The sequence below is a fragment of the Montipora foliosa genome, chromosome 1, assembly GCF_036669935.1.
Source record: "Montipora foliosa isolate CH-2021 chromosome 1, ASM3666993v2, whole genome shotgun sequence".
Lineage (NCBI taxonomy): Eukaryota > Metazoa > Cnidaria > Anthozoa > Scleractinia > Acroporidae > Montipora > Montipora foliosa.
In genome coordinates, this window is record NC_090869.1 from 27,412,533 (window position 1) to 27,427,532 (window position 15,000).

At 38.6% G+C, this 15,000-nt stretch overlaps 1 protein-coding gene across 2 annotated transcripts in view; it reads right to left on the reverse strand.

Moving 5' to 3' along the window:
- The window catches only part of LOC137995688 (beta-1,3-galactosyltransferase 6-like), a 21,503-nt gene that overhangs the window by 3,154 nt on the left and 3,349 nt on the right, over positions 1–15,000 (reverse strand). The window contains exons 1-3 of one of the 2 annotated variants that reach the window (XM_068841216.1): positions 8,944–8,958; positions 4,637–5,053; positions 1–661 (exon numbers count right to left, since the gene is read on the reverse strand). The exon at positions 1–661 is cut by the window's left edge and continues 3,154 nt beyond it. In XM_068841216.1, the coding sequence (XP_068697317.1) occupies positions 1–661; positions 4,637–4,972 (997 nt within the window). In that variant the 5' untranslated portion in view covers positions 4,973–5,053; positions 8,944–8,958. Of the gene's footprint in view, positions 662–4,636; positions 5,054–8,943; positions 8,959–15,000 lie in introns of those variants that run through there. The other variant, XM_068841211.1, reaches the window with a different exon arrangement.

Here is a 15,000-nt window from a genome sequence, read left to right on the forward strand (position 1 = left end):
TTGAACTATTAAAGTACTTGTAATCGAAAGACTTCACTGGGCAATAAGCACTAAAGTTTGCAACAGGAGGTACATCTTTCGCGCCATCTCCGCTGTCCTTTCCCAGCATCAGCATCTGTGAAGCGTATGCTTTATGCACACCCAGATAATGATCACACACGTTCCCAGCCTGCACATCAAGTGAGTCCCTCCGCCTGTGATTCAGTCTACTGTCATGGAAAAAAATTCGATTGGAATTATTACTTAGCCATATAGCAATTTGCTGGTCAGCGTGCGGGTGACACAACATTGTGCGCGCGTCTTGAGCCAAAAATGATCGGATAATGTCATGTGAATAGACCATCCATGATTCGTCCATCCACGAGACCAGATTATCAGGACAGTGAAAATGTCCCCAACAGAGATTTTGTTTTGGACGAAATCGTAACTCGTTGAGCAGCTTCTTGAGACACACGAAGTAATCATCATCTACCCGAAGGAAATACTGGAAATCATAAGTAGCAGAGGCCCACATTGCTTGGTACAAGAAACGAAGTCCAAATTCTAATCCACCACTAAGAGGCTGAAATTTTATATCCCTATAAGTTTCTTTTTCGGTCAATAACCGCTGCTGAATTTCTTTGTCGGGGATACGTACGTCCGTAAAGAAGGAACACGCAACCTAAGAATTGCAAACGCGAGAAAAACAGGTTAGTTTTCATATTGGTTGACTGATCACGACAGAGTGGGCCAAAATATCACTGAGTTCCTAATTCGGACAAAAACCTTTGTCAGAATACACGCTGTACTTAGCGCACAAGAACAAGTGGTATGAAAACAGACCGCCCAAGGGAAGTCTTGCCGCGCACAAAAGAGGAAACAGTCTCTGATACCATTCAGAACTAGTTTTGGTTTTCGGAAAGAGACTTTATCCCACAAATGACCAGTTTTCTCACCAGGATTTTGCCTTAGGGAGTTCCGGGGCCCCCTTTCCTGAAAAACAGGGGCCCTGCAGGAGCTTAAGCAGGACAAAGTTACTTGCGCTTCATGACTAGGGTGGAAAAAATCCTTCGTGATTTCTGTCCATTTCATCAAGGCACGTTAACATTGGAACTCTAGCAATGGTGGCCCTTCGACAATATTGTAAATGCATTTGACTCGTTTACCTCGAGACAGATCTTACAGGTTATCTTTTTGTCGGCAAAGGCAAGCCATGTGTATTTCGACTGCCATTCACTCTGAAAAACACGATCTTTCTTCAGTGAAACAGCCTTTTGATTTTTGCCTGCTACCTTGTCCTTTTCATCGTCCTCTTCACCAGCGTTTCGATGATCTTCTACACTTTCTTAAATCCTTGGTACTTTAGTGCGAAAGAATCGAATTGTGTCTGTTCCACAACGGATAACATGAGCCCGCACTCTAAATTAACTGTTACACAGAGTACCTACCTGATCCAATAGAAAACAGACCGCGATTAAGATGTCGAAGCTGTGCTACACTGACAAAGATTGAATGCTTTAAACACTTTCCTTATTGCATGAAATTTTCGCGACACGTTCATTTCGCGATTTTGCGAAATTCTCGTACTATGAATCACTTTAATTTCGCGATCTTTATTAAGACGCTATTTAAAGGTATTTAACTTATCCTTGAAGCAAATACAACAACTTAATTTACAATAACGTCAAAATGTACAACAAGAGATGGAGCGACGGGTCTATATGAGAACAGTAACAAGTTCTAACAATTTCCACAAAAAAAGAATTTTGCGCTTGTTCGTTAATTTTAGTCAATTGACCATGATCTCCATAGCCGTTTGTGTAAATTTCGGGATGGAAGCGGAATCATGAATCATAGTTTAAGAATCACGAATCTTTGTTGAAGGAAAGCTCAACAAAATACATGCATGAATTAATTACTTCCGATCCAGGGAATGTACAAAATCGCTTTTAAAAATCATGAATCATTCAGGTAAAATTCCAAGAAATAAAGAATACATCAAGACTCTATAGTGATTTCGGCTCTATCCTCGATTATAAATGTCTTGGTATGAAGACGGTGCAATTGCCTCAGAATAGATAAAAACATGATTTTGTCAACTTTTTAATGTTAATAAACTCGTCATTTCTTCATTATTAGCTATTATTGATTTATTGTTATTCACTTAATTTTCGCGTCATGTTATGTTCGCGACACTTACTGTTTAATTTCGCGATTAAAAAAAATTGCGAATTTCGCGAAAATTTCATGTCATAAGGTAGATAAACTGTTTTCATTCAGTTGAAGAAACAAAGAGCTGGAGTATTCGCTTGACCATTTTAAAAGCACTGCTAACTTACTCAGTGTAAAGTTTGTTTTGCTCGTTGCATGGCTTTGAATGCGCTATTTGATTCTATTTCTATTTTTCTTTCCAGAATCCCGGAAGGGCGCGGCCTAGTGAGAGCACTGAATGACAATTAACTTATGAGAAAAATCAGGGAAAGGAAACGATGTGTCGAAGTCATTCCAGCTTCATCTTCAGGTTTCGCCAGTCGAATAATCGATGACGAGGCGGTCAAACAACGGGAAAGAAAGCTTGGAGTGGCTACAAATCAATGAGTTGTTGTTTACATCTTAAAGCGTGAGTGCGTAGCCGAATATATTGGCCTTAAAGTAAGCATCATCGAGTTCATACTGAGCCCGTAGAGGATATGAGTATGACAAAAGCTAATATAAATGAAAGCCGTATTATTTGAACTGCGGATAGATGAATAAAGTTCGAATGATCAGCATCTTAAGAGAGCACTGCACCCGTCCGGTTGCAGAGGTCTGGGTTCGAATCTCGCTTTCTTTTCGTTACTGCTCAATTAATGTGAATTAATAACTGCGATGATCAGCATCTTAAATTGATTCATCTCTCCACAGTTCAAATATATAAGTATTTCATATATATTTACCTTCGTCAAACAACATCTTTTAGCAGGACATTAAAGAACATAAATCTTCCGCTGATGGAAAACACATAAGAGAGCAACGTATGTCACGACGCCTGAGCTGACTAAAACTGGCCAAACCCTCTGAATCGCAGGAATGATCAATAGGTTAATTCTCCTCACAATTTCAAACACTGTACACAAGTATCGAGAATGAAGATTATTATCAGTCAAGGGATCTTACCTTAATTTATAAAATAATTAGGATAGTACGCGCTCTCTCATTGGTCAATACCTGTGTATGGAACACGGCTGTGACATCACACGAATTTTGATTGGTTGTGTATTGTCAGACGCCCGTTTTGATTGGCTAGTAGGAAATATGAGCGTGCGTCAAGAAAATCTGTTTCAATCAAGAAGTAAAAAAGACCCATCACTTTCCTTCATTTGTTGAATTGTCTTTGAGAAATATTTTATAAAAGCAATAGAGGACTTTTTTCTGTGTTTCCATAGCCGGGGGAGTTGGGAGAATTCGAGACAGTTATGCTAATGAGACTATGGAAACACGGAAATAAGTCCTCTATTGCTTAAATAGCACCAAATTCTCATGACTGACTAACGAAGAAATATGTGGTACTACAGTTAGGAGAAAATACCCAACCACTTAATAGGCCATTTCCGAGTTCATGGCTGCCTCCTCTTCAAAGCGAGTCTAAGTGCAAAGTTTTTGTGATAGTAATTGGTTCTACTTTAAATATGAATAAAAACTAATTTTCATAAGAAAAACTTCGCACTTAGACTCGCTTTGAAGAGGAGGCAGACATGAACTCGGAACTGGCCTATTGTATAAGAATAGCACCAGCCCCAACATTGTTTGCCGTTGTCAAGAAATACCCTGGAAAACTGAATTATTCATTTCAATAGATGCTAGTTACTCGCAAACGAAAACTCCCTCAATTCACGCCAGGGTTTTTATTTACCGGTGAGAATACTGACTCACAATGCATGTGGATTCCATATGAGCTTAGGATGCTTTCAGTCGTATAAATAACTCTCCTTGAACAGATATAAGGAACCTTTAGATTCTGGGACAAGGACCGTGAGAACGAGTACGACATTTGACCGTCCGCTATTAGCGAAAATACTTAGAAAAGTTATAACCCGGAAGATTAATCTTATTCTTTGTTAGCAGTAAAGGTTGCTCAGTTATTCTTATTGCTGGTAGCTAAGCCTTTTCCTGATCGAAAAATGCCAAAACATCTATCGTGTTGGCGACTTTTATTGATACGACATTTTTGCAAAATGACGACGGTATTACGTTTTTCCCGCCAAAATGTCGCTGGTTTGCGCGCGCTCACTTAATATCGTTCTCGTAGTCGTTCTCGTCTTAGAATCTTAAGCTCCCTCATATATTGACACCTTTGAAAATACTAACTCATCGTGTGAATTCTATATTAGCTTAGGATGCTTTCAGTCGTATAGATAACTCCCCCTGAACAATTTTTCAATTTTAATTTGCCGGATAATTTAGCCTGAACGTCTTCGAAACGTCGTTTCCTTTCGCTAACTTTCATTAAAAACTACATTATTTTTAAATTTTTACTTGTTACTACGCCGGACAATTTCACCATACTTCATCGAACTACCCATTTTTTGCAGTCTACTCTTCCTCGCAATGACCCTCTTAGTAAGTGAAGGATTCATTTACCTCAGTTAAACTTATTCTTCGCATTACAACCTCTCACCTTTTCTCCTTTGCAATGCCTCCACCAAGTTTTCCGTACGGCTTCTCTTCTTGCCCACCTTAAAGGCGCAGAGGATACAATTACCAAGAGAAGAACACTTGACTTGTCTTTTCCTAGATCACGGATTGGAGTGATGTGCATTCCCATGTGTCCTTTGCTTGGTAGCCAGATTAAAGTGCCATTAACTTCCTGCACAATTCCACGACCCGGTTTCATTAAGATTGGGCGGTTTAACTCGGTGTCTATCAAACGTTTTAAAAACACTATTTGCAACACTACGACCACCAGTATTACGAGAAGGCAATTAAAAAGTCTCTTTCCTCCACTATCCCACATGCTTGGTTCTGCTGTGACCTCAAGTAGATTGGATTTCCCGTGACTTTAAGACGGGACCTGAACGCCTTGTAACTGCTTCATCTAAAATCAAAGGCAAAAAGTGAAGGTATTAATTCCTTACAACTTACCACTCGTCAAACTAGGACTTTTTCATCCAGACAAGACTTAAATTTCCAAAATCAAGATGTTTGTAACTGAAAAAAAGTAAAGTAAAGTCTCTGCTTACGAGCCAGTAGGCCCATCAGGCCGGCACTTATTTCCGGTTTTATTAGCATGAAGCGACTAGGAGTATTTCTACTCCCCCCTGGATGGGATGCTAGTCCATTGCAGGGTTACCCCAGCATTTTCGCCAGTACCCATTTATACACCTGGGTGGAGAGAGGCACCGTGAGAGTAAAGTGTCTTGCCCAAGAACACAACACAATGTCCCCCGCCAGGACCCGAACCCGAACAAACTCGTTCGTGCGTTCGCCCTCGCTTGTTTACTATCAAGAGTGAAACAGGCTAAAGAGCTTTAATGCGTCCTAACTTTTCCGGAGGGATCACTTTTGCGGGTGAATAAGTCACAGGGGTTGATTCATTCCCCGCACTTGCTTCGTCTAGAGTTTACTGAAACCAAAATTAAACATGTCACGTCATCAAAAGCTTGTCGGGACGTACACAAAACATGGACCCTAGGCCCATGGACCACCCCTGTGGACCCGGTCCATGGACTCCTTCATGGACCCGGTCCATGGACTACCCCTGCGGACCACCCCTCATTTTGTAAACACAATATGTTTTACAAGCAGAAAAATCTTTAGACGTAAGGGAGAAGTGTTCCTGGCACTTATCTGGAAAATTTAAGCAGAAGTATATGACTAGGAGCAAACAACTCCCATACTAAGCCTATGTCACGGTATTTTTACAGACAAGGAGCCCATGTACTATCTATTTTTAAAATTTGGTTTTATCAACGGAGTTGATAATGTAAATTGGCCACCGTACAGAAGCCAATTTTTTCTCTGTACGGTGGCCAATTTACATTATCGACTCCGTTAATAAAACCAAATTTTTGTATACTACTTCCCCACCGACGCAGCACCACAGTTTCTTTAGAAACTACCCCTTCATTCATTCTTTATCTATTTTTAGACTACTTTTTTCTGCAAAAAGACAAAACAGTCGATCGTAACACCAGTACCCAAGATTTCCCTGCCACAAGAGATTGACAATGATCTCCGCCCAATCTCCCTTACCAATAGTATCGCAAAGATTCTAGAGGGATTTACGAACAGGAGACTTCTACTTCAGATAGGAGATAAGATTGATTCCAAACAATTTGCTAGGAAAGGTCATTCAACAACTCATGCCCTTGTTTATCTCCTACAAGCAATCCACGAGGCTATTGACCATGGAAATAATTGTGTTAGGATCTTCTTCTCGGACTTCTCTACGGGTTTTGACTTGATCGACCATCAGATCCTAATGGACGAATTATCACTGCTCGGTGTGGACCCAGTGCTTTTCAGTTGGATAAGATTTTTTTTAACAAATAGAACTCAAGCCGTGCGCATCAGGAACGTTTTATCGGATTGGAAGCATACCCATGGAGGTATACCCCAAGGCAGCAAGATGGATGTCACCCTGTTCTCAGTCATGATAAATAAGACTCCTAGGGGATTGGAATATGAGAGCAAAATACGTTGATGATACCACAGTTGTAGAAATCCTGCCTCGCAATTCAATAAGCCCTCTCGATTTGGCTGTTAGGGACACACACTTACTTTGTATTGACAGTAAGATGAAGTTAAACCCTCGGAAGTGTAAAGAAATGCTGATAAATTTTATTGAATACCCGAACACTGTTATTCCACCTATTTGTATTGGAAATCACCAACTTGAACGTGTTTCATCTTTTAAATTACTTGGTGTTAAAAATCAGGGACCATATAGACCAAATGACCATATAGACTATACTTATTGTAAGGCCGCCAAACGTTTATATACCTTAAGAGTGCTTAAAAGAGCTGGCGTAGCGAATAGCAACATTGTAAATATTTATAAGTGTTCTGTCAGCTCTATTTTAGAATATGCCGTGGCTGCTTGGCAAGACATCCCTGAATATTTGTCATCCAAATTAGAATCTATACAAAGGAGAGCCCTTAAGGTAGTTTTTCCGGGTGTTAGTTATAAGAAAGCTCTGGCCATATCTGGCCTCCCAAGCCTAGAAGTCAGGCGAGAAACATTAAGTAGGAAGTTCATTGCGACATGGAAATTCCGCCCTCAAGCTAATGTTTATAATGTTCCTTATAATCTTAGATCTGGGCGTGAAAAGTCCGTTCGCCAGGAGGCAAGAACCAAGAGAGCTTATGACTTTACAGCTTTTAGATTTCTAGATTAATAATTATGTAGACTATACATCACTATACTTTAATTATATTTAATAGTTTTGTAAATGATACCGCTTGATAATTCAGTTTGTACTTAGTTTTAATTGCAAAGAGTGGATTAAATGATATATATATCATCTTTCCAATGAGTCATCTTTCCAATGCAGAACTTTATGGAAATATCCCTTGTGTCACTGCAATGATTCGCCGACAAAGACTACGCTTTGCTGGACATAGCTGGCGTAGCAAAAATGAACTGTCCTCAGAAGTGTTACTTTGGGAACCGTCTCATGGTAAACGCAGTCGTGGAAGACCAAGAAAAACATACGTTGACCAACTGATTGCTGATACAGCGTGCACCTATGAAGATCTCGCAAACTTGATGGACGACAGAGATAGATGGAAAGAACTTATCAATGAGAGCTGAGCTAGCTCGACCAGATTGATTGATTGATTGATTTGATATATATATAAAACAATTGCGGTTTGGTGACGCTATGACGTCAAGTTAGTTTCTTGTGATTGGTCATCGGGCTCCTACAGGAGTCTCATTAGCGGGAAATTCAATCTAAAAAATAAATCGATTCAAGGAATAGCCTGCTATAGACACTTCTACCACCTATTGGTGACTCCAAAGGGCTTCGTCTGTAAACCGCTCAACCTCGTTCCCAGGGTCTCTCTTCTCTGCCTCCATTGTCGTTACATGGAGGCAGAGAAGAGAGACCCTGGGAACGAGGTTGTAAACCGCTTTTCAAATATCGAATCCTTCACCGGAACAAATGAGCCTAACAAATTGACCTGCTCCCAACTGAGTGGCTTCAAAGCTCTGTTTGTAGAGTGTTGCACCGGCATCGCAGAGGTCATGGGTTTGAATCCCATTGAAGCTGCCTGAATTTTTCAGGTGTTTATAATTAGAGACAATTGCTTAAATTGTCCAGATAAATGTGAAGATCACCTCCCTCTTTCGTCTAAAGATTTTAGTGCTTGTAACTTTGCAAAATGAGGGGAGGTCCACAGGGGTAGTCCATGGACCGAGTCCATGAAGGGGTCCATGGACCGGGTACATAGGGGTGGTCCATGGACCTGGGGTCCATGTTTTGTATACATCCAGCTTGTCAAGACTCTTGTACCATTTAATGTTTCACAATATTAGATTCAGCCAACTCGCATTTTAAAATTAAAATAAAAGAAGCTTTGCATATCAAATGGAACAAACCTATTCTAAACCAACAGCTACAACATGTTGTCCTATCTCTTACAATTTAGTCTTGCTGGTTATTCAGTTTTAAATTACAACAAACCATTTTTTCAGTTTTTCTTTTGTAATGGCTTTGTCACGACGATAATAACTACCTAAGTATCTTAGCTAATCCAAAGTATGCAAATAATGTATAAATTTAACCGTTGTATTCCTCTTATAAATAGGTTTAAATTCAAATTGTACTACTCATTCACAACTGAAGATGGCAATTAAGTATGTTCAAACATGTCTTGTAAAAAAAATTAAAATTTTGTTTTACTTCTTTTAAAAAAAAGGATAATCCACAGAAAACATTTGTCATTGCGTTATAAAAGATTACAATACAATATAATACATACTTAATTGACCACTCCCCATGGGGGCTTTTCAGGGCCAATGAAACACAATCACGACAGAACAGAACATACAACAACAACTGTTAAGAATCCCATCTGGCTGGAGGCAAGATAGTTTCCTATTTAAGTGTACAAGTGCAGCTGAAAAGTTGAACCAGGGACTACCAGGAACAAATTCAACCAGTGGTCAGAACGTGTCTTGAATCCGGGATCGATGTTCCATCATGTGTATATCCAGGCAGAAGAACCCACCTTTTAGAGAGTACCGGTATATGTTTTGGACCACTGTACTACGCTATGCTGATATGCACTCCTATTTGGGGGTCACCCTGGACACAAACTTGAAGTGGAATCACCAATTTCATGAAATATCATCTAAAGATAGTATTAAGACCCTAAATATGATCAAGAGAGGCAGCGTGGTCGAGTGGTTAGGGCGTTGGGTTTGCATGCGGCTGCTCCGGGTTCAAATCCCGTTCTAACCTCTGGTTAGGATTTGTTTCCGGTTGTCCCGGATTCAACTTTACCACGCTTTGTAAATAGACAACTGGTTGCCTCCTGCCAGTTGGGGTTCTTAATAATGTTTCTGTTAATTTTGAATTGTTTCTTTCACATTGTTAAAAGTGGGGTGCCTGTAAACTAGCTTGATAGCTAAGTGCACTTCAACTATAAACAAAGCATTTACATTTTTTACATTACATTTTACAAGAGAAACATCTGGTTCTGTAAACAAGATCTATACTATTTAAGCAATTTCCGTGTTTCCACAGCCTCATCTAAACACAAGGGGGAGTTGGGAGAATTCGAGACAGTCATGCAAACTGTCATAACTGTCGAGAATTCTCCCAATTCCCCGAGTGTTTAGATGAAGCTATGGAAACACGGAAAAAAGTCCTCTATTGCTTTTATAAAATATTTCTCAAAGATAAAATTTCTACAAATGAAGGAAAATGCTGGTTCTTTTACTTCTTGATTGAAACAGATTTTCTTGACACACGCTCACATTTCCTACCAACCAATCAAAACGCACATCTGACAATACATAACCAATCCAAATTTGTGTGATGTCACAGCTGTGTTTCCATAACCTCATCTAAACACAACTATTGACCAATGAGAGTGCACGCACTATCCTACTTATTTTATAAAAGTACTTTGTACAAAACTCTAATTAGACCCAAAATGGAATAGGGAGCAAGGATGAGCACTGGCCTCCCACAAATATGGTCGAGGTTCGATTCCCAGACTCGGCGTCCTACATGTACTGCTATATGGGTTGAGTTTGTTGGTTCTCTTCTCTGCTCCGAGAGGTTTTTCTCTGTGTAGTCGGGTTTTTCCCTCTCCTAAATAACCAACCTATGATATGTGTTGATTTGATTTGATTACTGTACAGTGTCCCCAATGCATGTAATTATTAGCGCCTCAGTGCTAAATACACTTGACACTTAAAAAAATTCATTATTATAATTATTGATATAATAATAATAATAATAATAATAATAATAATTATTATTATTATTATTATTATTATTATTATTATTATGATCATCATTATCATCATCAGAACTGGTAGTTTGGAATCAAAACTATCAATGTGATATGGATAAGACAGAGGGTGGCTGCTCGTCTCTCTAAAGGGGATCACAGATATACATCTAGTGTTACTTATAGAATGAAAGGCCTGGAATGGGAATCCCTAGCTTTTGAATGTAAGCAGCCTCACTTCTGTAGCCTGTATAAGATAACAAATCAAAGTACCAAACACCAGCTACACATATGATAATTTGTTAATATATATAATAATATATAACTAATATTCATCTAATTGAAGGTAAACCATGCTTTCAGCGCGACATAATTGGATGATCTGGGCAATGAAAGGTCAAGTCCCTTCAATTTAAGCAAGCACAGTATTTAGTAGACAAAATGTTCGTATTATTGACAACACATGCATTAATGGTTCTTGCTTAAACAGCAGTAAACTTAGTAACACCTGAACTCTAAAGGTACATGTACAACCTACTTAGCAACTATACTGGTAGTTTTATTAATTTCATAAGACCATCAGCCAACAAGGTGAAAGGGCGTCCACAGGGTTTTCAGACCTCTCTGCATCACATGGGACAACTAATTAGTAGGTTGCCATAAAGCAATCCAGTCGGAAAATGAGTTGAATTTCTCCGTTTTTTTTTCCATGTCTAGAAAATGGAAAAGTTGCACAATAGGTCTTTGCTGTCACTCCCCTGCTGCGTATTGTCTTTGTGCATATTTTTGGTAGGTTTCTGGGGGTGGTAGAAAAGTGTAGATTTTATCCAGGGGACACAGTAGAATATTTAGTTACCCTGCAATTACCCTGCTTGTTGTCTTTTTTGCTTTGTCATTCAAGGAAATGGTTATTCAGAAAAGGGTTTCACCCTGAACTGTGAGAAATAATTATTTATTTAATTTGTGACACGGAATGTGTTTCTTGTTTGCATACACGCACTTGAAATACAATTGAAATAGGAAGTTTTTTTGCCTCTAATAGCAAATATATTGTTTGCTTCTATGAATTTTTATGCTGGAAAAGGTTTTTGGCCGTTGTGGATTCATCATGTTGTGTAATATTCAAGCTCAATAATTTGCATATGTGAGTTGAAATTAAATATGCAAGCAGTTTCTTCATCCTATTCACTTGAAATATTATTTCTCGCTAAGTGTTACATCTTTTTGTCCAAATGAACGCCCAACAATAAAGATTTCTTAACAATCTTCCAGTAATATTCTCTGTGAAAAATTTGCATACAAAGCTTGAAATAAACATCACAACGCACACAAGAAATTTAGTCGCATTTACCTCTTCATCTAATTCACGTTAATATTTTACTAACTGTAGTGTTATGTACATCACTGAAACCAAACCACAAATTCTCTCGTAACTTTTTCGGGTTGGATATCACACAAGGACTCAAACACCTTGAGTGGAACTTTGTTAAGAATTTTCTGGCTATTTATAGTTTTATTTATTTGTGCTCAACTAAAAAAAAGCCAATTTGACTAATTCTTGTTAGTCAAGTATTATTTGAAAGAAAGCTTGTTGTCCATTGTTATGCTTCATTATTGAAAGAAAATTAATGGTTCTTCAGTGAAGGGTTTGCATCTCATAGATGTTCAGATTTTTAATTACAAACTCTGTTTTGATTGGCCATTTAACCTCATGGTGCAAATAGTTCATGCTGAAGTCAAAATTGATACTTTTCGTTTCTAAGGAAACAAAAAAATAAGTAATGTTTTGTTTCCAGACTGAGCAGCTCTTGGGATGATGAGAGATATGCCGCATTCAAGTGCGATTCCCTAGCCTGCTTTTTCCATTGTACACTGTAGGAGTTACCAGGGGTACCTATCGGATTTCTAAACTTTTTCTTTTTTTTCAATTTTTATCTTCGGCATTACTCCTGGGAAAATCCAGTTTCAGCACCTTCAATACCACCCAACTCAGTGCCCTCTGTTTTTGTGTAACTTGTACTACAGGCAACCGAGTGTACGCTCACAGAGCATCTAGTTGTACAGCTTGAGTCTCCGCTTCCGCAATGCAGAAGAAGCCACGCTGTTCAGTACCACATTCCATGACCCAATTACGGGTGGGTTATCTTGCATCACTAAACATAAGGGTTTTAAAATTGTCAACTTTAAATGTAAATAGCATTATGAAACACTATTGTCCACTTTCGTGATACAAACACTGTCGTCCATAATTTATAACAAATGTTTTATTACATGTACTTGGTACAGGCCTCCAAATTCCAACCTACATGTAGATCTTTTCAATGATTATGAGATTTTTCTTCAAAAATGTAACGCTGAAAGCAAAGAACTGATGATAATTGGTGATCTCAATTGTCATGTGAGTAAAATTCTAATGAAGATCCACACGGCAACTAATTTTTCTTTGCTCGCTTTACCAGTTAGATCAGTTAAATGACAATGCCAACTAGGGTGACAGAAGCCTCATCTACTGTAATAGATTTGGTTCTACCAATGCAACAGAGAATTTATCTAACTCCGGTGTTATACATCTTGGAACGTCAGATCATAATTTAATATAAGCAGTGTGGAAATCTGGGCTACCAAAAAGCATATCTGGCATCAAATAAATTAGAGACTACAAACATTTTGTTCAGGAGTTTCATTAAAAGCAGGTTAATGGCGGTATATACTGCCATCTATTTGTCAGAAATTTGCCACTCACCACCGGCTACCGGTACTCTGCCTTGATTTCCACTCAAAACTTTGTAAAAGACAAGATCGAATGACTGCTGCTTACATTGATTAGCCCAAGTATCTACTTCAAAAGTTATTGAAACCCCTGTTTGTTGCTGAAAACTTTCTTGAAGATTTATCTCAAATGCCTTGGAGTTAGATTGAACAATCTGATGATACCAATGTATGTTGGAATGGATGGAAATTGTTCTATATTGAGACTTTAAATAGGGATGCACCAGTGGGCCATAAAAGAACAAGAGGGTACTCTGTTCCTTGGATAACTCCTTACATAAAAGCACTCATGAGAAATTGAGATTACCACAAGAAACATGCAATTAAATAAGCCTCACAGTACCATTGGGCGAGTTAAAAGAAAAAACTCACAACAAGGTCAATATCGAAATGCGCCATGTCAAGTCTAAATTCTGTCATGACAAGACAAATGACTAATGAAGGTCCAATGACCTTAACAAAGCCTGGACGCTGATCAACTCCGTACTTGGGAAAAACAGCAAAATGAGTTCCTGTAGTGAACTATCAGTTAACAATAATATTTTAGTGTCGGATCCAAAAAGAAAAACTCCCGCCAAAATCCTTAAAATTATCAGGAAGTATAATTGCACCATCTTTAGCACATATCTTTTAACCTCTCTCTTATGACGGTTATTTATGTAGACAATGGGAAACACCAATGTTTAAAGAAGGAGACACAAGGCTTTGCGAAAACTATCACCTTATCTCCATTTAAGCTGCAGTCTGCAAAAGTGCTTGAAAAGGCGGCAGGTACAAAACACAGGTCACAGGTCACAGGTTATTGTTTTACCAATACAGAGAGTATCCGAAACATTCATAAAAGCTACATGTAACCTTAGGCCTAAAAATTCATTTTTTTGTTTAGGCCTAATTAGGCCTAAGGTTAGCTTTTATGAATGTTTAGGATACTTTCTGTACTGGTAAAACAATGACCTGTGACCTGCGTTTTGTACCGTTGAAAAGGAGGTTTACTGTCAAACTTATAAGCACCTGACTGAAAACTGTATGCTGTCAAAATTCCAGTCTGGATTCCATCCAGGACATTCCACAGTAATGGCGCTTATCGGTATCCAAATGTGCGATGAGTGGAGTGAAAATATGGACAATGGAAAACTGAATGGTGTAACATTTTTAGGTAATAAAAAGGCAATCGATTCAATAAATCATAATACTCTCAATGCTACATCAAGTGAAGAAACAATTGAATATAATTGGGAACTGAGTTGGAGTGGTTGGAGTGTACCTGACAAACAGAGAACTGCTGTGTATTGTCAACGGACAACTGTCATCAAAGAAAATTAATACCTGTGGAGTGCCCCTGTTGTTGCTATCATATGATAATGATTTACCAGACTGCCTGAGATTAACCACTCCTTGCAGGTATGCAGATGACACTCAAATTTTTGCATCTTTCTCCGATGCCAACAAATTTATCTTAAAATTGAATACTGACCTTGTACATGTCAGAAATTGGCTCATAGAAAAGAAACTCCTAATGCACCCAGCTATTAGTCTAATTCATGCTTATTGGGTGTAAGAGTTTCGAACATCCCGTTCTGGTAAACAACACACCTCTTTCTCAAACTGACACACATAAATGTCTAGGGATTCAGATTGATGAGAAGCTTACTTCGAACAACCATATTGACATGATCCAAAAGAAGTCTAGTGTGGGAATTGCAGCGGATGAGATGTATTAGGGCTTTCGTTCCTTTGAATTCACTCGACAAAGTATAAAAGAGCCTAGTACAACCATATTTTGATTATTGTTCCCCATTATGGGAC